Consider the following 20948-nt stretch of genomic DNA (forward strand, 5'->3'; position numbering starts at 1 on the left):
ACCATCCTAAGCAAGACATAACCCAGAAGCTATAAAAGAAGATGAAGTTGGGTGTGGTGGCTCATGCCTGGAAACCTAGCACTTTGGGGGTCAGAGATGGGAGGACTGCTTGAGCCCAGGAGCCTGGGTAACATAGTGAAAAATTAGCCAAGCATGGTGGCATATGCCTGTCATCCCAGCTACTCAGGAGGCTGAGGTGGGAGGATCACTTGAACCTGGGAGGTCAAGGCTGCAGTGAGCCATGATCGTGCCACTGCACTCCAGCCTGGGTGACAGAGCAAGGCTATTTCTCAAAAAAAAAAGGAAAATGACAGATAAGGCTTTATAAAAATCAAGCCAGACATGGTGACATATGCCTGTAATTCCAACTACTTGGGAGTTTATAAAAATATTCTTTGTTGGCCGGGCATGGTGGCTCACGCCTGTAATCCCAGCACTTTGGGAGACTGAGGCGGGTGGATCGCAAGGTCAGGAGATCGAGACCATCCTGGCTAACACAGTGAAACCCCGTCTCTACTAAAAATACAAAACAGTCGGGCATGGTGGCGGGCACCTGTAGTCCCAGCTTCTCGGGAGGCTGAGGCGGGAGAATGGTGTGAACCCGGGAAGCGGAGCTTGCAGTGAGCAGAGATCACGCCACTGCACTCCAGCCTGGGCGACAGAGTGAGACTCTGTCTCAAAAAAGAAAAGAAAGGAAAATAGTGCCACTGCACTCCAGCCTGGGTGACAGAGCGAGACTCCGTCTCAAAAAAATAATAATAATAATATCTTGGGTATTTTGTGTGCATTTCCCCCATGTGAACTTTAGAATTGGCTTATTAAGTTCCTTTTTTTTTTTTTTTTTTTTTTTTTTTTTTTTGAGATGGAGTCTGTCGCCCAGGCTGGAGTGGCGCGATCTCAGCTCACTGCAAGCTCTGCCTCCTGGGTTCACGCCTTTCTCCTGCCTCAGCCTCTCGAGTAGCTGGGACTACAGGCGCCTGCCACCATGCCTGGCTAATTTTTTATATTTTTAGTAGAGACGGGATTTCACCATGTTAGCCAGGATGGGATTACAGGCGTGAGCCACCGCACCCAGCCAACTTCTCAAATTCTATAAAAAATGTTGTGGGTTTTTGATTGAGAATGTGTTGGATTTATAGATTCATTTAAGGAAACCTGACATCTTGACAATATCAAATTTCCTAATCCAAGGGTATGTCTTCCCATTTATTTAAGGCTTCTTTTACATCGTTAAGTAAAGTTTTATAGTTTTCTTTATATAGGTCTTACACATTTCTTGTTCAACTTATTCTCGTTGTAAGGTTTTTGTTGTTATTGTGAATGAGCCTTTTCCCCCCCAATTACATTTTCTAATTGGTGATTGGTGGTGTAAATAAAAAATAAAAGTCATCCGATTTAAAATCATTTGGCTGGGTGCGGTGGCTCACACCTGTAATCCCAGCACGTTGGGAGCCCGAGGCAGGCGGATCACCTGAGGTCAGGAGTTCAAGACCAGCCTGGGCAACGTGGTGAACTCCTGTCTCTACTAAAAATACAAAAAATTAGCTGGGCATGGTGGCGGGCGCCTGTAATCCCAGCTGATACCATGGTGGGTTATGGTAGCCTCAGAATGAATTTGGAGAGCTTCCTGCCTTTTTCTATGCTCTGAAATCGTTTATATAATGTAGGAATTATGTGGTTCTTAAAGGCTAGTAGAAAAATCCTGTAAAACCATGTAGACTGGATGCCTTAGTGAAAATATTTTCCTTCCTTAGTTTAATTTTTTATCAGAATAATATGTGTACAAACTAAGAAATCAAATAGGCTGGGCGCGGTGGCTCACACCTGTAATCCCAGCACTTTGGGAGTCCAAGGTGGGCGGATCACGCCTACCATGCCCATGTCAGGAGATTGAGACCATCCTGGCTAACACGATGAAACCCTGTCTCTACTAAAAATACAAAACATTAGCCAGGTGTGGTGGCGGGCGCCTGTAGTCCCAGCTACCCAGGAGGCTGAGGCAGGAGAATGGCGTGAACCCGGGAGGCGGAACTTGCAGTAAGCCGAGATCGCGCCACTGCACTCCAGCCTGGGAGATAGAGTGAGACTCCATCTCAAAAAAAAGAAAAGAAATCAAATAGTGCTTCAAAATTTATCAGGAAAAACAGCAACTCCCTGTCCACTCTTCCCTATTCCTGATTTTTATTCCCCAGAGACAGCTACTTTAAATTATTTTAACTGTTTCTTCTGGCATTTAAATTTTTCATTTATTTATTTATTTATTTGTTTGTTTGTTTGAGTCAGAGTCTCACTCTGTCACCCAGGCTGGAGTGCAGTGGCGCGATCTCAGTTCACTGCAACATCCGCCTCCCAGGTTCAAGTGATTCTCTTGCCTCAGCCTTCCGAGTAGCTGAGATTACAGGCACACATCACCACGCCCAGCTAATTTTTGTATTTTTAGTAGAGATGGGGTTTCACCATGTTGGCCAGGCTGGTCTCAAACTCCCAACCTCAGGTGATCTGCCCACCTTGGTCTCCCTAAGTGCTGGGATTACAGGGGTGCCACTGTGCTCAGCCTTCTGACAATTTATTCTTTCTAAACAGTGCAAACACTGCTCTTTCTTGAGTTTGTATAATTTTAGATGTAATTTTGCTCTCTTATCCCCAACTCACAGGCATATACTTTGTTTTTTGCTTTTGTTTTTTTTGAGATGGAGTTTCGCTCTTGTTGCCCAGCCTGGAGTGCAATAGCACCATCTTGGCTCACAGCAACCCCCGCCTCTCTAGTTGAAGCGATTCTCCTGCCTCTACCTCCCAAGTAGCTGGGATTACAGGCACGTGCCACCATGCCCGGCTAATTTTGTATTTTTAGTAGAGACGAGATTTGTCCATGTTGGTCAGGCTGGTCTCAAACTCCTGACCTCAGATGATCCACCTGCCTCAGCCTCCCAAAGTGCTGGAATGACAGGCGTGAGCCACCACTCCTGGCCTATACTTTGTTTTTCCCTCATTCCCTCATGATAACTGTTATAATATAACCAATAGAATATTAAATTGATTGAACCAACATTCAGTGCATATATTCTTATGTCTGTGTAAATATTGCTCCCATGAACCGCGAAGGATGCTTTGAATTACATTTCCTTTGTTGTACCGCTCTCGTTTCCTCTGGGGTTAATAAATCACCTCCATTTTTGTTTGCTCTGTATGTCTCTCACTAATTCATACCGAGCCCTCTCTCCTTAAAAACAAGTTCGCTCAAATAGCTGTTTGTAAGTCTGTTCAATCACAATCTAAAGTAACCAAAAAAGATTTAAACTTCTGATCTCCACATGCATGCCTGTTAGGTAAAAATAGGAATTGGCCCTTTAAAGTCTAAAGCCAAGCAGGCACTTTTCTTTCTTGCCAATGGACATTCTTTGAGGAATGTTTTCCCACAAGAGATGCCTTTCATCTGTTGAAAATCTTTTGAGACCGAAGATCCCCTACTGTCCACCCCTACCTCTCCACTCCTGCAATTAATAATCTCCTACAGTGTCGCAGGAAATCTTCATAACTTCACTATCCACACTCACAGCCTTCTTGCTTGTTTTTATTTTGTACTGATTCAGTTGGAATAACTTGTGTCAGAAAACAAGGAAGTGCTCGAAGACGAATAGAGTTCTATAAAAAAGAGCCTAGGCCAGGTATGGTGACACCACTCACACCTGCAATCCCAACACTTTGGAAGGCTTAGGCAAGAGGATTGCTTAGGCAAGAAGAAAAAGGAGGAGTTTGAGACCAGCCTGTGCAACATAATGAGACTATGTCTCCACAAAAAAATTAAAAGTTAGCTGGGCATGGTGTCACATGCCTGTAGTCATAGCTACTTGGGAGGCTGAGGTGGGAAAATTGCCTGAGCCCAGGATGCCGCGGCTGTAGCGAGCTATGATGGTACCACTGTCCTCCAGCCTGGACAACAGAGCAAGACCCTAGATCAAAAACAAAAATAACATAGGAACCAGTCTGAAGAGGTTCTCACTGGCCAACATTAGCATAATTTGACCATGAAAAAGTGTAATGGTGGTAATAGTTTATGATAGTAAATTATTTAAGTCCATAGTGGTACTGTAAATATCTGAGTTTACTTTCTTATTTGACTTTTGAGCAGGCATGGTGGCTCATGCCTATAATCCCAGCACTTTGGGAAGCCAAGATGGGTGGATCACCTGAGCTCAGGAGTTTCAGACCAGCCTGGCCAACATGACCAAACCCCATCTCTACTAAAAATGCAAAAATTAGCTGGGCGTGGTATCAGGTGCCTGTAATCCCAGGTACTTGGGAGGCTGAGGCAGAAGAATTGCTTGAACCCCAGAGGCGAAGATTGAAGTGAGCCAGGATCACGCCACTGCACTCCAGCCTGGGAAACAGAGTGAGACTCTGTCTCAAAACAAACAAAAATAAGTAGATACATATTATGTCTGTGTGAATATTGCTCACACAAAACAAGTAAAAGAAGAAAAAGGAGGAAATTTGTCTTTACAAAAGAATGCCAATTAATACATTTAGAAATAATGGTAGAATCAGAAAACTCACCATTTTGTAACCCCCGCGTGATGGATGATTCTGGCAATTATCAGTGGATGCTCAAACCTGTAGACGTAACATCATTGGGAAACAGGCTCTTCACGTGATCTCAAAGTGTGGCCCTATAGATTATTTAACTCTAAGGGAAAGGTGTCTTTACATTGCAAAGATTCAGCAATTACCACCTTAACTGAGTGACCAAACTTAGCTTCCACAGTGCTGGGGAGACATCATATGTCTCCTGATTTGAGGCAACAAGAAGTATATAGATTTAACTATGTAGTCATTTTGTTTGTTTGTTTGTTCTGCGACATAGTCTCGCTCTGTCTCTCAGGCTGGAGGGCAGTGGCGCGATCTCTGCTCACTGCAACCTCTGCCTCCCAGATTCAAGCGATTCTCCTGCCTCGGCCTTCAGGGTAGCTGGGATTGCAGGCATGCGCCACTGTGCCTGGCTAATTTTTGTATTTTTAGTAGAGACGGGGTTTCACCATGTTGCCCAGGGTGGTCTCGAACCCCTGACCCCAGGTGATTCACCTGCCTTAGCCTCCCAAAGTGCTGGGTTTACAGGTGTGAGCCACCGCACCCAGCCATATTCTTAATAAAAATTGTTTAATGTGAATCTAACCATGAGGAAACAATGAGGCAAAACCAGAATGTGAAACATTTTTCTGGTGTTGAATCTTTAAAAAAAAAAATTACGCATTTAAAAAAACCAAAAAATTATAGTTGGCCAAGTGCAGTGGCTCACACCTATAATCCCAGCACTTTGGGAGGCTGAAGCAGGTAGATCCCTTGAGCCCAGGAGTCGGAGGCCAGCCTGGGCAACACAGTGAGACACCCCATCTGTATTTCATATAAAAAGTCATTTAGCTGGGCGTGGCAGTACATGCTTATAGTCCTAGCTACTCGGGAGGCTAAGGCAGGAGGTAGAGGTTGCAGTGAGCAGAGGTCGTACCACTGCACTCCAGCCTGAGCAATGGAAGTAAGACTCTGTCTCAAAAAAAAAAAATTAAAAATAAATTTAAAAATAACAGCACTATCTAAAAGGAGACTAAAGAGAAATAACTAAATTCAATACACGAGAACATAGGGTGAGAAAAAGATGAAACACATTTTAGGAATAATTGGTAACATTTAAATTTAAATATTTGAATTACTGTTATTTTTTAGTGATAATGATATTATGGTAATATAGGAGAATGTCCTTATTTTTAAAGCAGAGGCCTGCAAATATTTAGAGGTGAACATCCGTGGTGCCTGTACTTACTTTCAAATGGCTTAGAGAAAAAATGGTGCATATGTGGATATGTCCCAGTTATTAAGCTATTATGTCCAATCTCAGTAATCTGCACTCTACTTTGGGGCCAGAGCTGGGACTTTCTGCTTCGCCAGTTAGCTCCGTGAAAGGCTTTACATCCCCAGGGTTCTAGGAGAGAAGGCAAGGATGGAGGAAGAAAAACTGTGTTGTTTTTTTTTGTCTGTATCCTAATGACAATCTACATGCAGAAGGCTGAAGTTGGGCCTTTATATCCAAAAATTAACTTAAGGCCGGGCGTGGTGGCTCACGCCTGTAATCCCAGCACTTTGGGAGGCCGAGGCGGGCAGACCACGAGGTCAGGAGATCGAGACCAACCTGGCTAACACAGTGAAGCCCCGTCTGTACTAAAAATAGAAAAAAAAATTAGCCGGGCATGGTGGTGGGCGCCTGTAGTCCCAGCTACTTGGGAGGCTGAGGCAGGAGAATGGCATGAACCTGGGAGGCGGAGCTTGCAGTGAGCCCAGATTGCGTCACTGCACTCCAGCCTGGGTGACAGAGGGAGACTCCATCTCAAAAAAAAAAAAAGTCGAGTTCATCATCTATTGCTAGGCAAGAATAATTTTGGTATTACTGTTTACCACAAACCTTTTGTTTGAACTAGGATTTTTAGGTTTAACCTAATTTAAAACAAAAACAGATGCTGGGCATGGTGGCTCATACCTGTAATCCCAGGACTTTGGGAGGCCGAGGCAGGAGGATCACGAGGTCAGGAGATCGAGACCATCCTGGCTAACACGGTGAAACCCCGTTTCTAATAAAAATACAAAAATAATTAACCGGGCTTGGTGGCGGGCACCTGTAGTCCCAGCTACTTGGGAGGCTGAGGCAGGAGAATGGTGTGAACTCAGGAGGCAGAGCTTGCAGTGAGCCGAGATCGCACCACTACACTCCAGCCTGGGTGACAGAGCGAGACTCCATCTCAAAATAAATAAATAAATAAATAAACAAAACAAAAACAGAAAAAAGAACAAGCTCTATGGTGTAGCAGACAGGCATAGGGTTTTGCCTTCGTATTTTCTGGACTGGAGTAAATGTAGAACAGGCAAGCATACCTCTTAAATTAAATAAAATCATTCCTAGTTTTTCTTTTTTGTATTATTTGACCCAGACTGGAGTGTGGTGGTGCAATCCCAGATCACTGCAACCTTCGCCTCCCGGGCTCAAGCGATTCTCGTGCCTCAGCCTGCCGATAGCTAAGACTGCAAGTGCTTGCCACCACGCCCGGCTAATTTTTGTATTTTTTATAGATATGGGTTCCACTATGTTGCCCAGGCTGGTCTCAAAGTCCTGGACCAGGTGATCTGCCCACCTCAGCCTCCCAAAGTGCTGGGATTACAGGTATAAGCCACCGCGCCGAGCCCTATTTGTGACTTTCGTATGTTGTATTTAAATATTAATAAAATCATATTTGATACTAACTTTGTTTTTACCTCATACGTAGCAAAGATAAATAATGGTTTATGAAATTTTCATGTATTCAAACACAAAAGCGTTATACTGAGTCACAATGTAAAAGGTATTTCTTATTGTGGGTCTTTGTAAACAAAAATTTTAAAAATACTTGTAAACATTCTCCAGGGCTTTTTGTTCTGTTTTTTTTTTTTTTTTTGAGACGGAGTCTCGTGTGTCTCCCAGGCTGGAGTGCAGTGGCATGATCTCGGCTCACTGCAAGCTCCGCCTCCCGGGTTCACTCCATTCTCCCGCCTCAGCCTCCCAAGTAGCTGAGACTACAGGCGCCCGCCACCACGCCCGGCTAGTTTTTTGTATTTTTAGTAGAGACGGGGTTTCACCATGTTAGCCAGGATAGTCTCGATCTCCTGACCTCGTGATCCACCCGCCTCGGCCTCCCAAAGTGCTGGGATTACAGGCTTGAGCCACCGCGCCCGGCCCTGTTTTTTGTTTTTTTGAGACAGGGCCTCACTCTGTCACCCAGGCTTGGATGCAGTGGGGCCATCACGGCTCTCGCAGCCTCGACCTCCTGGGCTCAGGCAGTCCTCCCTCCTCAGCCTCCCAAGTAGCTGGGACTATGGGCATGTGCCACCACACCCAGCTAATTTTTGTATTTTTTGTGAAGACAGGGTCTTCCCATGTTCCCCAGGCTGGCCTCCTCCTGAGCTCAGGCAATCCTCCCTCTTCAGCCTCCGAAAGTGCTGGAATTACAGGCATGAGCCACCGCACCTGGCCATTCTGCAGCTCTGTGATTTCTTCTTTGATTCAAGAGTTGCTTAAGAGAATTTTTAGTTTCCATGTCATTTGTGTTTCTACTTTTGTTATTCGTATTTTACTTTATGGCATTATAGTCAAAGACAATACTCTAGGTTATTGTATATTATTTCTTTTTATTGGAAGATAGGTATATTTTTTGTTAGTATGTGTATATGTGTATATGTCTATATGTGTTAGCTCAGCTTTATTATGTAGCGCATTTATATATTTATTAAACTTTTTAGTTGGAAATAATTTCAGACTTACTTGCAAAAATAGTACAAAGAGTCTGGGCACAGTGGCTTACACCTGTCATGCTAGCACTTTGGGAGGCCGAAGTGGGCAGATTGCCTGAGCTCAGGAGTTCAAGACCAGCCTGGGCAACATGATGAGATCCCATCTCTGCTAAATAGGGGTGGTGGTTCACACCTGTAATCCTAGCTGCTCCCGAGGCTGAGGCACAAGAATCGCTTGAACCCGGGAGGCGGAGGTTGCAGTGAGCCCAGATCATGCCACTGTTGCACTACAGCCTGGTGACAAAGGGAGACTCTGTCTCCAAAAAAAAAAGTACGAAGAATTGGTGAATTCTTCCAAATTTGGCAAGTGTTCATGTTTTACTACATTTACTTTATGATTCATTCTCATTATCTCTCTTCTTTTCTGTCAGCCACTCAAGTATTTTCAGCAGTTGAAGTGGAGAATACTCCTTGGTTCGAAAGACACCATATATTAATCTCATTCTCCAGACGCAAGATCCTGGCTGGGCACAGTGGCTCACCCCTGTAATCTCAGCATTTGGGAGGTCCAGGCAGGCGGATCACTTGAGATCAGGAGTTCAAGACAAACCTGGCCAAAATGGCGAAACCCTGCCTGTACTGAAAAAACAAAAATTAGCTGAGCGTGGTGGCGCGCGCCTGTAATCCCCACTGCTCGGAGAGGCTGAGGCAGGAGAATCGCTTGAACCCAGGAGACAGAGTTGGCAGTGAGCTGAGATTGCGCCACTGCACTCCAGCCTGGGTGACAGAGCGAAACTCTGTCTCAAAAAAAAAAAAAGATATTTATGATGTATGATCCGAGGGATGGTTCATTGGCCAATAATTATGAGATAAAGAATAAAAAATTAGCATTCAGTCCTCTAAATAGAAATTCTAGCCAGGCGCGGGGGCTCACACCTGTATTCCCAGCACTTTGGGAGGCTGAGGCAGGTGGACCATTTGAGGTCAGGAGTTCGAGACCAGCCTGGCTAACATGGCGAAATGCTTTCTCTACTAAAAATACAAAGATTAGCTGGGCATGGTGATGGACGCCTGTAATCCCACCTACTCAGGAGGCTGAGGCAGGAGAATCACTTGAACCGGGGAGGTGAAGGTTGCAGTGAGCCAAGATCATGATGCTGCACTCCAGCCTGGGTGACAGTGAGACTCCATCTCAAAAAAAAAAAAAAAAGAAAAAGAAATTCTGCTGATCATTTGAGCCTAGGAGTTCAAGACCAGCCTGGGCAACATGGCAAAACCCCACCTCTACAAAAAGTACAAACATTAGGCAGGCCTGGTGGCACACATCCTCCCAATTAGTGTAGCTACTCAGGAGGCTGAGGTGGGAGAATCTGAGCCTGGAAGTCAAGACTGCAGTGAGTGGAGATGGCACCACTGTACTCCAGCCTGGGTGACAGAGTGAGACCCTGTCTCAAAAAAATTCTGGTCCCTGTGTCTCTGAGACTATGAAATTTCTTTCCTCTAATCACATTGCACAATATACACATCCTCATGTGTGCGAAATGTTTTGCAGGCCCGCTTTCTTGTTTTGAAGGCAATGGTTTGGAGCTTTCCTTGAAATAACGCATTTCTGCTGCTTTTGTTTCCTCCTCTCTTCACGCAGACCTGAGGATGAACTGTTTCTAAAAAGACTTTCTAAAGGTTACTTGGTGGGAAAGGACTCGGACGCTCCCCTTTTCTACAGAGAACAAGGAAACAAAAAATTTCAGGAGAAAGATTACACAGGAGCTGCAGTGCTGTATTCTAAGGTAAAACACTCCCAGCTCAAGCAATTTATTTGTTTATTTTTCTTTGAGACAGAGTCTTGCTCTCTTGCCCAGGCTGGAGTGCAGCGGTGCGATCTCAGCTCACTGCAACCTTCGCCTCTGGGATTCAAGCAATCCTCCCACCTCATTCTCCCGAGAAGCTGGGATTACAGGCATGCGCCACCATGCCTGGCTAATTTTTGTATTTTTAGTAAAGATGGGTTTTTGCCATGTTGGCCAGGCTGGTCTCAAACTCCTGACCTCAGGTGTTCCGCCTGCCTCAGCCTCCCAAAGTGCTGGGATTGCAGGCATGAGCCACCATGCCTGGCCCAGCTCAGCAATTTAACAATGCATATTTCTTCAGGAGGTAGAGCCATATTGCTAAATTTCATAGCCAGTGTTACCTTTATCTATAATATATTGAATGGATTTTAAAAAGAAACCTGACAGAATTCTGCTGTGGTTATAGGCTAAAACAAAAGGTAGTTTATCGGCCCAGTGCAGTGGTTCACACCTGTAATCCCAGCACTTTGGGAGGCTGAGTCGGGAGGATCACTTGAGACCAGGAGTTCAAGACCAGCCTGGACAATATAGGGAGACCCCTTCTCCACACACAAAAAAATTTTTATATTAGCCTGACTGGTGGTGGCAGGCATCTGTGGTCCTGAAATGGGAAATGTTCCCTTGTTCCCCTCGCAGGGCGTGCAGTGGAGGTGTGGCTCGCTTCTTCAGTGCCCTGCTGCTCAAACCTCTAGGGGAGCATATAGACGGGCAGGCTGTGGGGCTCTGACCCGAGGGCAGTGTCTAGGGTTGAATGTTTACAGCTGAAGCCACAGTGGGCGCGTGTTCCATGGTGCTACTTTAGTTTGCTGTCTCTAGGCAGCTTGTGTTGACCAGCTCGGTTAGACTCGCCACCTTGTCGCAAGGATGGGGGCTTCCTGTATCCCGGGTTCTTGCCTCGGTGTACTGGAAGAATCAGATCATGCGTGGCTTGGAGAATGAGTGCAGGGTTTTACCGAGTAGAAGTAGCTCGCAGCAGATTGGGGAGCCAGAAGGGAGATGGTTTTCCCCTGGAGTCCGGCCACTCAGCGACCCAACTCTTCTCCAACTGCTGTGGCCAAACGCTGTGTCGTTCTGCCACCGGTCGGTGGCATGCTGGTGCCTGTCGGCTGCTCTTCTGCCGGCATACTCCTGACAACGTCCGGCTGCTTATGTGTCCACCTGCTGGGGTCTTGGGTTTTTATAGGCCCAGGCTGGGGGCGTGGCACACCAGGGTGGTCTTGGAAAATGCAACATTGGGGCGCGAAGGCAGGAGTGCTTGTCCTCACCTAGGTCAGTGGGCACGGCCCGAGGGTGAAGCCCTAGCCAGGGACTCGCCGTTATGCAGCGTTCCCTGCCCACCTACCATATCAGTGTCAGCTACTCAGGAGGCTGAAGGCAGGAGGGTCACTGACACCAGGAGTTCCAGGCTTCTGTGAGCTGTGATAGTGCCACTGCACTAGCCTGGGTGACAGAGTGAGACCCTGCCTCAAAAAAAAAAAGTAATTTATGTGTTCTGAATTTATTCAAGAAACTTCTGTGTCCATATTCCTTCCGATACCTTGTAGCGGTAAGCTTACTGGCCCCTCACCTGCCTTGCCCATGTCTGTCAGCCGCTGTTGAACTGCATGCCACTTTTGTCTGAATGTGTGATGAGACTGTTAGCTTGATGGAATCAGTCACCTGTTACTCTTGGCCAGGCACAGTGGCTCACACCTGTAATCCCAGCCCTTTGGGAGGCTGGGGCAAGAGGATTGCTTAAGCCTAGGAGTTCAAGACCAGCCTGGGCAACATAGCAAGACCCCATCTATACCATAATGTATAAATGACTCTTGTTGTCCTGCTTTCATAGTAAGAACTGGAACAAGATCCGTTGAGCAACTTCCTTCCATAGCTTTTAAGAGACTTACATGGGCTTAAAGCAGGAACGTATCAATCTCTTGCACCAGTTCTGTGACCTTGGATATTAAAAGAGTAAGTTTAAATTTGAAGGGTAGGCTGGGCACAGTGGCTCACTCATGTAATTCCAACACTTTAGGAGACCCAGGCGGCAGGATCGCCTGCGCCCAGGAGTTCAAGGCAGGCCTAGGTAACACAGCGAGGCCCTGTCTCTGTTCAGAACAAACAATTTTTTTCATTTGAAGGGTGTGGATCCTACTCTGAATCTTTAACAGGTTTATGCTTGAATGTGCTTGCAGTTTGGGATTAATTTTCTGAAAACGATCACACCTACAACAGCAGCTTCTACAGCTGATAAAATCCCTGCTTTGTAGTGTTATAATAAAGTATTTAGCTAAATAATGTAAGCTTTAGTGATTGCTGAGGGATTAAAGTCCGTTAGGTGTAATGATCCAGTGATAAATGGCTTAATAGTTCTTTTTTCAGAGCTAATCTCTTCAACTTTATGTATGTGCATCATAAATGTGATCACATGGGAAGTTCTTCAAGGAAAACAGGGAAAATAAAAAACTGAAGCCAGAGAAAAAATTAAGGTTTGCTCTGACTGCGGAGGGAGATGAGCCTGCCTATTTCATGAAGCCAGTATGTTGGTGATTACGGTGCTGTGCAATTTTCTAGAAAGCTGCTATTCTCTTTGTAAAAATATTTGTTGTTTTTATCTGATTGTAAAAGTAATATATGTTTACTTCGAAAAGTACAGAGAAGCACAAAGAGGAAAAAAAACCTCATAACCCGTGATAGGCACTGTTAACGTTTTTGCTTACATCCATCCAGCCAGACTTTTTCCTCCGAAAATATGTGTTTACAAAATTGGGATAATGCTGCACCTTCTGTTTTGTGACCTGCCTTTTTCCCTTGACAATTGATTGTGCCCATTTTCTCATGTTATTAAATTTTCCACTGGAACACGATGCTTTACGGCTGGCTTAGTGTTCCATGACGGAGAAAAAGCCGTACTTGATTTCACATCTCCTAATGTTGGCAAATTGTTCGGGATCATAACACTGCAATGAGCATCTTTCTATGTAAATATTTGCATATATCCGATTGCTTGCTTAGGGTAAATTCCTAGAAGGGTAATTGCTGGGGCAGAAGGAATGTATTTTTTCAGGCCTTTGGTACTTGATGCTGAATTGTTCTCCAGGAAAGAACATCCCTGCTGGCGGAGTACGGGAATGTTCATTTCTCCATATCCCAAGCAGTACTGGTTGTGATGATTACAGTTTCATTATTATATCGGTTTATTTGTGAGTAGAGAATCTGTTCCCATAGATTTTAAAAGTGCAAGAGTGTACAGTGTCGTCTGCCTCTCCTGTCCCCTGACCACGTGATTTTCTGTTCCCATAAACTAGCACCGTTGAGTATATTTCCAGAGCATACTCCAGACGTGTGTAAATACAGCCTTCCACCCCTGCACACACACTGTGTTTTTATATCCGTAACATTCTGCACATATTGTTCAGCATCATGCCTTGTCCACTTAACAGTAATAGTTTAAAGATCATTCCATTTCAGTACATAAAGAGCATCCTCAGGCCGGGCGCGGTGGTTCACACCCGTAATCCTAGCACTTTGGGAGGCCGAGGCAGATGGATCACCTGAGGTCAGGAGTTCAAGACCAGCCTGGCCCACAGGACGAAACCCTGTCTCTACTAAAAATACAAAAATTAGCTGGGCGTGGTGGGGCATGCGCCTATAATCCCAGCTACTTGGGAGGCTGAGAGAGGAGAATTGCTTGAACCCCAGTGCGGGGGGTGGGGTGGGGGGGTGTGCGGAAGTTTTAGTGAGCCAAGAACATGCCACTTCACTGTAGCCTGGGCGAAAGAGCAGAACTCTGTCTCAAAAAACAAGAGCGTCCTCATTCTTTATTATGGCTACATGGTGTTCCATTAAATGGGTGTATCAATTTATGTAACCAGTATCCTGTGGATCAATGCTTGTTTCCTATCTTTTGCTATTTCAAACAATTCTGTGATGAGAAACTTTGCACAGGGCCAGGCACGGTGGCTCACACCTGTAATCCCAGCACTTTGGGAGGCCGAGACGGGTGGATCCCCTAAGGTCAGGAGTTCAAGACCAGCCTGGCCAACGTGGTGAAACCCCGTCTCTACTAAAAATACAAAAATAAACTGGCATGGTGGCATATATGCCTGTAACCCTAGCTACTTGGGAGGCTGAGGCAGGAGAATCACTTGAACGCAGGAGGCGGAGGCTGCAGCGAGCTGAGATCGCCCCACTGCACTCTAGCCTGGACAACAAAGAGAGACTGTGCCTCAGAAAAAGAAAAAAAACCCTTGCATGAATGTCATTTTTCATATATAACTGTTTGATGATAAATGATTGTAGGATTAATTCCTAAAAGAGGAATTGCTGGGTCAATGGATATTTTATATGTATGTAAGACATATATACATATAGAATTTTGACATATATTGTTAAATTACCCTCGGTAATTATGAAACCAGTGTACACCCCCACTAACCGCATAATGAGAATGTCCATTATCCCACTCCTTGACCAGCTCTGTGTGCCATCAATTTTATTTTGCTTTGCCTGATAGGTAAAAAATGGCCTTTCTGTACAGTTTTAATTTGCATTTTATTGATTGTACGAGGCTGAGCATTTTTTTTCACATATTTAAGAGCCATTTTTATTTCCCGTGAGAACTGTCCATATCGTTGCCTATTTTCCTGTTGATTTATTGGTTGTCATCTTAGTGATCTGTAGGAAATCTTGACAAAGTAAAGAAATCAGCTCTTTGCCTGTAATATGAATTGCAGGTATTTTTTCCAGTTCAGTGTTTGCCTTTTGCTTGTGTTTGTTTTTGGTGTGAAGATACTGTTTATTTTCAGGCAGTCAAGTTTATTCACCTTTTATGGCCTCTGGGTTTTGTGTCACAGTCAGGGATTCTTCCAGCATTACTTTGCATGCTTTCTATAGTTCTTCTAGTGCTCCTGTTGCTTTGTTTTTACATTAAGAATTTGATGTATTTGGAATTTATCCAGTGAAAGATTTATGACTTTATTTTGCTCATCGTCTACCTACTTATCCATATATATATGTTTATTTTATTATTATTATTATTTTTTGAGACAGAGGCTGGAGTGCAGTGGTATGATCTCAGCTCCCCACAGCCTCTGCCTCCTGAATCCAAGCAATTCTCCTGCCTCACTCACCCAAGTAACGGGGATTACAGGCGTGCGCCACCACGCCCAGCTAATTTTTGTATTTTTCTTAGTAGAGATGGGTTTTTGTCATGTTGGTCAGGCTGGCCTCGAACTCCTGGCCTCAAGTGATCCACCTGCCTCGACCTCCCAAAGTGCTGGGGTTGCAGGCCTGAGCCACCACATCGGGTCTTATCCCAGTACTTTTATTGAATGCTCACCATCTTTCCTACCTTTACTTGAGTACCATATTTATGGTTATTATTAATCCTTGCCAATTTGATGATAGAAAAAAGTACTCTTTTTTGTTTATTTGTCTGTTTGTGACCATCTCACTCTGTCACTCAGGCACTATCTCAGCTCACTGCAACCTCCGCCTCCCAGGTTCAAGCCATTCTCATGCCTCAGTCTCCCAAGTAGCTGGGATTGCAGGCACACATTACCATGCCCTGCTATTTTTTTATATTTTTAGTAGAGATGGGATTTTGTCATGTTGGTCAGGCTGGTCTCGAGCTCCTGGCCTCAAGTGATTCACCTGCCTCAGCCTGGAATTACAGATATGAGCCACCATGCCCATCCTAGTATCCCTTTTTTTGCATTCATTTTCATCTGTTTGGCTATCCATATGTGAATTAATCATTTGTTTTCTGTAACTATTTATGTTTCTCCTTGTGTGAATTTCTATGTGTGCCACCCACCCTTTGTTATATTCAGGAAATGGGATATTATGCTTGCAGGTATTTCCCTCAGTTTCTTATTCACCTTCAGTGTTGTTTGTGGTTGAAGCTGTATCTGACAAAGTGCTTTTAATACTGATGTCCTCACTTGCTCTTCACAGCTTTGCTCTCAGGTAGTTAAAACGTAAGCTGAAGCACAACGAGGTTCAGTAACTTTCCCAGTTTCACAGTCTTTAGTACAAGAGCCCGTAATATCTGAAAAATGTACTTTAGAGATGCTAGTTTCCATTTATACCTTTAACCAGTTCATTGTTTTGCAGGGAGTGTCACATTCAAGGCCTAACACTGAGGACATGTCGCTGTGCTATGCTAACCGCTCGGCAGCCCTCTTCCACCTGGGTCAGTACGAGGTGAGTATCAAATACCTAGTGTGCGTGCAGAGGATCCAGGGGGCCTTCACTGGAGGACTAGACCTTCGTCTCTGCTTCTTCCATGGAGCTCTCAAATCAGGTCATGCTGCTATTGGTTGAATCGGAAGCACATTAGCATCTACCTAAAGTTGGGCTGGGCGCTCACACCTATAATCTCAGCACTTTGGGAGGTCGAGGCAGGCGGATCACCTGAGGTCAAGAATTCAAGACCAGCCTGGCCAACACGGTGAAAACCCATCTCTATTAAAAATACAGGGATAAAAATTAGCCGAGTGTAGCGTAGTGTAGTCCCAGCTACTAAGGAGGCTGAGGCAGGAGAATCGCTCAGGAGGTGGAGGTTACAGTGAGCCAAGATCATGCCACTGCACTCCAACCTGGGTGACAGAGTGAGACTCTCTCTCAAAAAAATGTACTAGGCCAGACACAGTGGCTCACACCTGCAATCCCAGCCCTTTGGGAGGCCAAGGCAGGCGGATCACGAAGTCTGGAGTTCGAAATCATCCTGGCCAACGTGGTGAAACCCCATCTCTACTAAAAATACAAAAATGAACTGGGCATGGTGGCAGGCACCTGTAGTCCCAGCTACTCAGGAGGCTGAGGCAGGAGTATTGCTTGAACCTGGGAGGCGGAGGTTGCAGTGAGCCCAGATCGCACCACTGCACTCCAGCCTGGGCGACAGAGCGAGACTCCATCTCAAAAAATATGTATAAATAACTAAACTTGCTCTTTCTCCTGAGTCATTTCACTGATCACAGGTGACCATATGGGATAGTGTTGATTGACAAGAAAGAGCTATGGGGCCGGGCGCAGTGGCTCACGCCTGTAATCACAGCACTTCGGGAGGCCGAGGCGGGCGGATCACTTGAGGTCAGGAGTTCGAAACCAGCCTGGCCAACATGGTGAAACCCCGTCTCTACTAAAAATACAAAAATTAGCTGGGCAGGTGGCGGGCGCCTGTAATCCCAGCTACTCAGGAGGCTGAGGCAGGAGAATCACTTGAACCTGGGAGGCAGATGTTGCAGTGAGTCAGTGAGCTGAGATCGTGCCACTGCACTCCAGCTTGGGTGAGAGAGGGCTCTGTCTCAAAAGAAAAGGGAAAGAGCGATGGGACATTCAGTGGGGATGTGGACTGTATCCAACAGGTCAGCAGTGCTCAGTGTCAGGATTAGCTGAGTGACTAGTTGCTGCTAATACTTCAGGTTCCAAGTGTTTGCAAAGTATACTGTTTGCTTCTTTTTTTTTTTTTTTGAGTCAGAGTCTTGCTCTGTCACCCAGTCTGGAGTGCAGTTACGCTATCTCGGCTCACTGCAAACTCTGCCTCCCGGGTCCACACCATTCTTCTGCCTCAGCCTCACAAGTAGCTGGGACTACAGGCGCCCGCCACCATGCCTGGCTAAGTTTTGTATTTTTAGTAGAGAGAGCATTTCACCACATTGTTCAGGCTGGTCTCAATCTCCTGACCTCGTGATCCTCCCGCCTCAGGCTTCCAAAGTGCTGGGATTACAGGCGTGAGCCAGGCATCCAGCCGTGTCAGTGGAGTTTTTAAAACAGGAAGTGACCAAAATCAGATTAATGTTTTAGGAGGATATCTCTGAGGCATCTGGAATTTGTATTAGAGAAGTCTAAGGACAAGCTCTAAAATGCCATTTTGATACATCTGTTTCAGAATTCTACAGAAATTCAAATTATACCCTAGAGTTGAGAACTATTGGAATAGTAAGAAGTCCACACTTACCTGCCCTTCAGACTAAAAGAGAAAAGCAGGAATCTAACTCTAGACTCTAAGCAAGAAAGTCCTGGACTACTGAGGCCAATGATTAGGAAGAAGAACTTCCAGTACATTTAACCCTTTATAACTTTTCTTGTTTGTTTTTTTTGTTTGTTTTTTTTTTTTTTTTGAGACGGAGTCTCGCTCTGTCGCCCAGGCTGGAGTGCAGTGGCCAGATCTCAGCTCACTGCAAGCTCCGCCTCCCGGGTTCACGCCATTCTCCTGCCTCAGCCTCCCGAGTAGCTGGGACTACAGGGGCCCGCCACCTTGCCCGGCTAGTTTTCTGTATTTTTTAGTAGAGACGGGGTTTCACCGTGTTAGCCAGGATGGTCTTGATCTCCTGACCTCGTGATCCGCCCATCTCAGCCTCCCAAAGTGCTGGGACTACAGGCTTGAGCCACCATGCCCGGCCCATACTATAATTCTTCTATCCAGAAGACTTTTTTTCCTAAAAAAATAGAAATATTTAATCCAAGAACATTAAGCATACCAGTATCCTCAACAAGTATTGCTAATCACTGAAAGGATCACTCAAAACTATATGATTTAAATAAGCATGTGGTTGTAATTGTTCCATTTTTAGTAATCCTTAACTTTCCTATAGATTTTTGGAAATACTTTGAGTAAACATTGAAGACTAGGGACCAAGGGTCATTGTGGGATTTTCTTTCTGTTTTCAGACGTGTATTAAAGACATTAGCAGAGCACAGACGCATGGCTATCCAGAAAGACTGCAGCCCAAGATCATGTTACGTAGAGCAGAATGTCTGGTGGCCCTGGGGAGACTACAGGAGGCGAGCCAGACCGTCGGTGATCTTGAAAGGAACTTCACGGCCACACCAACCCTAGCAGATGTCCCCCGTCAGACTCTGCAGAGAAACCTCCATCATCTGAAAATGAAGGTACAGGAAAAGGAGAATCCCACAGAAACCTTCCCAGCAACTCTGGCCAAAACCCTTGAGGATGTGGCGCTCAGGGGAGAGAATGAACGACTTTCCAACGCCTCATCATCCGTCGGCTTGTGCATAGATCCTTTAAAAGGTCGCTATCTTGTTGCCACGAAAGATATTCTCCCAGGAGAGCTCCTGGTGAAGGAGGATGCTTTTGTGAGTGTTCTCAATCCCGGAGAACTGCCACCACCGCATCATGGCCTAGACAGCCAGTGGGACACCAGAGTCACCAATGGGGACCTCTATTGTCACCGATGTTTGAAGCACACTTTGGCCACAGTTCCGTGTGACGGATGCAGTTATGCCAAGTATTGCAGCCAGGAGTGTTTGCAGCAGGCCTGGGAGCTCTACCACAGGACAGAATGTCCTCTGGGGGGGCTGCTTCTCACACTGGGTGTCTTTTGCCACATTGCCCTGAGGTTGACTCTTGTGGTGGGAGTTGAGGATGTTCGCAAAATCATGAAGAAGCTTTGTGTTAAGATTAGTAACAAGGACATCTGTTTACCAGAAAGCGACAATCAGGTCAAGACACTTAATTATGGCCGAGGAGAGAGTGAGAAAAATGGCAATATGGTTGAGACCCCGATTCCTGGATGCGATGCTAATGGGAAGTATGACAGTAATTATGATGCTGTCTTCAACCTTTTGCCCCATACTGAAAACCATAGCCCGGAGCACAAATTCCTCTGTGCTCTCTGTGTTTCTGTACTGTGCAGGCAGCTAGAAGCAGCCGGTTTACAGGCCATCCCAACAGGTGTGAACTCCTCTCAGCTCACAGCAGCAGTGATACCTGAGTCGTGTCCCGACGTGACTATTTGGGGAGTGGCAATGCTGAGGCACATGTTACAGCTGCAGTGTAATGCTCAGGCGATAACCACCGTACGACACACAGGTAAGAGGGAGACTGACGCTCAGGCGATGGCCACCGTGCAACACACAGGTAAGTGGCCAGATCACAAGGTCCAGAGATCAAGACCATCCTGGCCAACATGGTGAAACCGGCCGGGCGCGGTGGCTCAAGCCTGTAATCCCAGCACTTTGGGAGGTCGAGACGGGCGGATCACGAGGTCAGGAGATCGAGAGACCATCCCGGCTAACACGGTGAAACCCCGTCTCTACTAAAAAATACAAAAAAACTAGCCGGGCGAGGTGGCGGGCGCCTGTAGTCCCAGCTACTCGGGAGGCTGAGGCAGGAGAATGGCGTAAACCCGGGAGGCGGAGCTTGCAGTGAGCTGAGATCTGGTCACTGCACTCCAGCCTGGGTGACAGAGCAAGACTCCGTCTCAAAAAAAAAAAAAAAAAAATGGTGAAACCCCGTCTCTACTAAAAATAAAATTTTAAAAATTAGCTGGACGTGGTGGTGGGTGCCTGTAATCCCAGCTACTCGGGAGGCTGAGACAGGAGAATCACCTGAACCCGGGAGGTGGAGTTTGCAGTGAGCCGAGATCGTGCCACTGCACTCCAGCCTGGGTGACAGAGCAAGACTCCGTCTCAAAAAAAAAAAAAAAAAATTATTTGATCTCGTTCTGCCCCAGTGTCTCATATGGAAAATGGGTAGTTTTATCCCAGCTAACTTTACAGAGTTGTGCAAAGCTATGTTTGTAAAATTCTTTTTAAATTCTTTAAAAAGTTCATGTTGCTGACAAAAAAAAATTTTTTTTTTTGAGACACAGTCTTGCTCTCTCCCAGGCTGTAGTGCAGGGGTGCAATCTTGGCTCACTGCAACCTCCACCTCCCAGGTTCAAATGATTCTCATGCCTCAGCCTCCCAAGTAACTGAGATTACAGGCATACGCCACCACACCTGGCTAATTTTTTTGTGTTGTTAGTAGAGACGGGGTTTTGCTATGTTGGCCAGGTGGGACTTGAACTC

At 45.7% G+C, this 20948-nt stretch overlaps 1 protein-coding gene across 6 annotated transcripts in view; it reads left to right on the forward strand.

Annotated features, from left to right (window-relative positions):
• SMYD4 (SET and MYND domain containing 4) overlaps positions 1-20948 on the forward strand; it is a 45528-nt gene that overhangs the window by 4134 nt on the left and 20446 nt on the right. For 5 of the 6 annotated variants that reach the window (XM_050763536.1, XM_050763535.1, XM_050763538.1 and 2 more), the window contains exons 3-5: positions 9947-10091; positions 16248-16337; positions 18807-19968. In XM_050763536.1, the coding sequence (XP_050619493.1) occupies positions 9947-10091; positions 16248-16337; positions 18807-19968 (1397 nt within the window). The remainder of the gene's footprint in view (positions 1-9946; positions 10092-16247; positions 16338-18806; positions 19969-20948) is intronic. The other variant, XM_050763541.1, reaches the window with a different exon arrangement.

The sequence above is a fragment of the Macaca thibetana genome, chromosome 16 (genome assembly GCF_024542745.1).
Source record: "Macaca thibetana thibetana isolate TM-01 chromosome 16, ASM2454274v1, whole genome shotgun sequence".
Lineage (NCBI taxonomy): Eukaryota > Metazoa > Chordata > Mammalia > Primates > Cercopithecidae > Macaca > Macaca thibetana.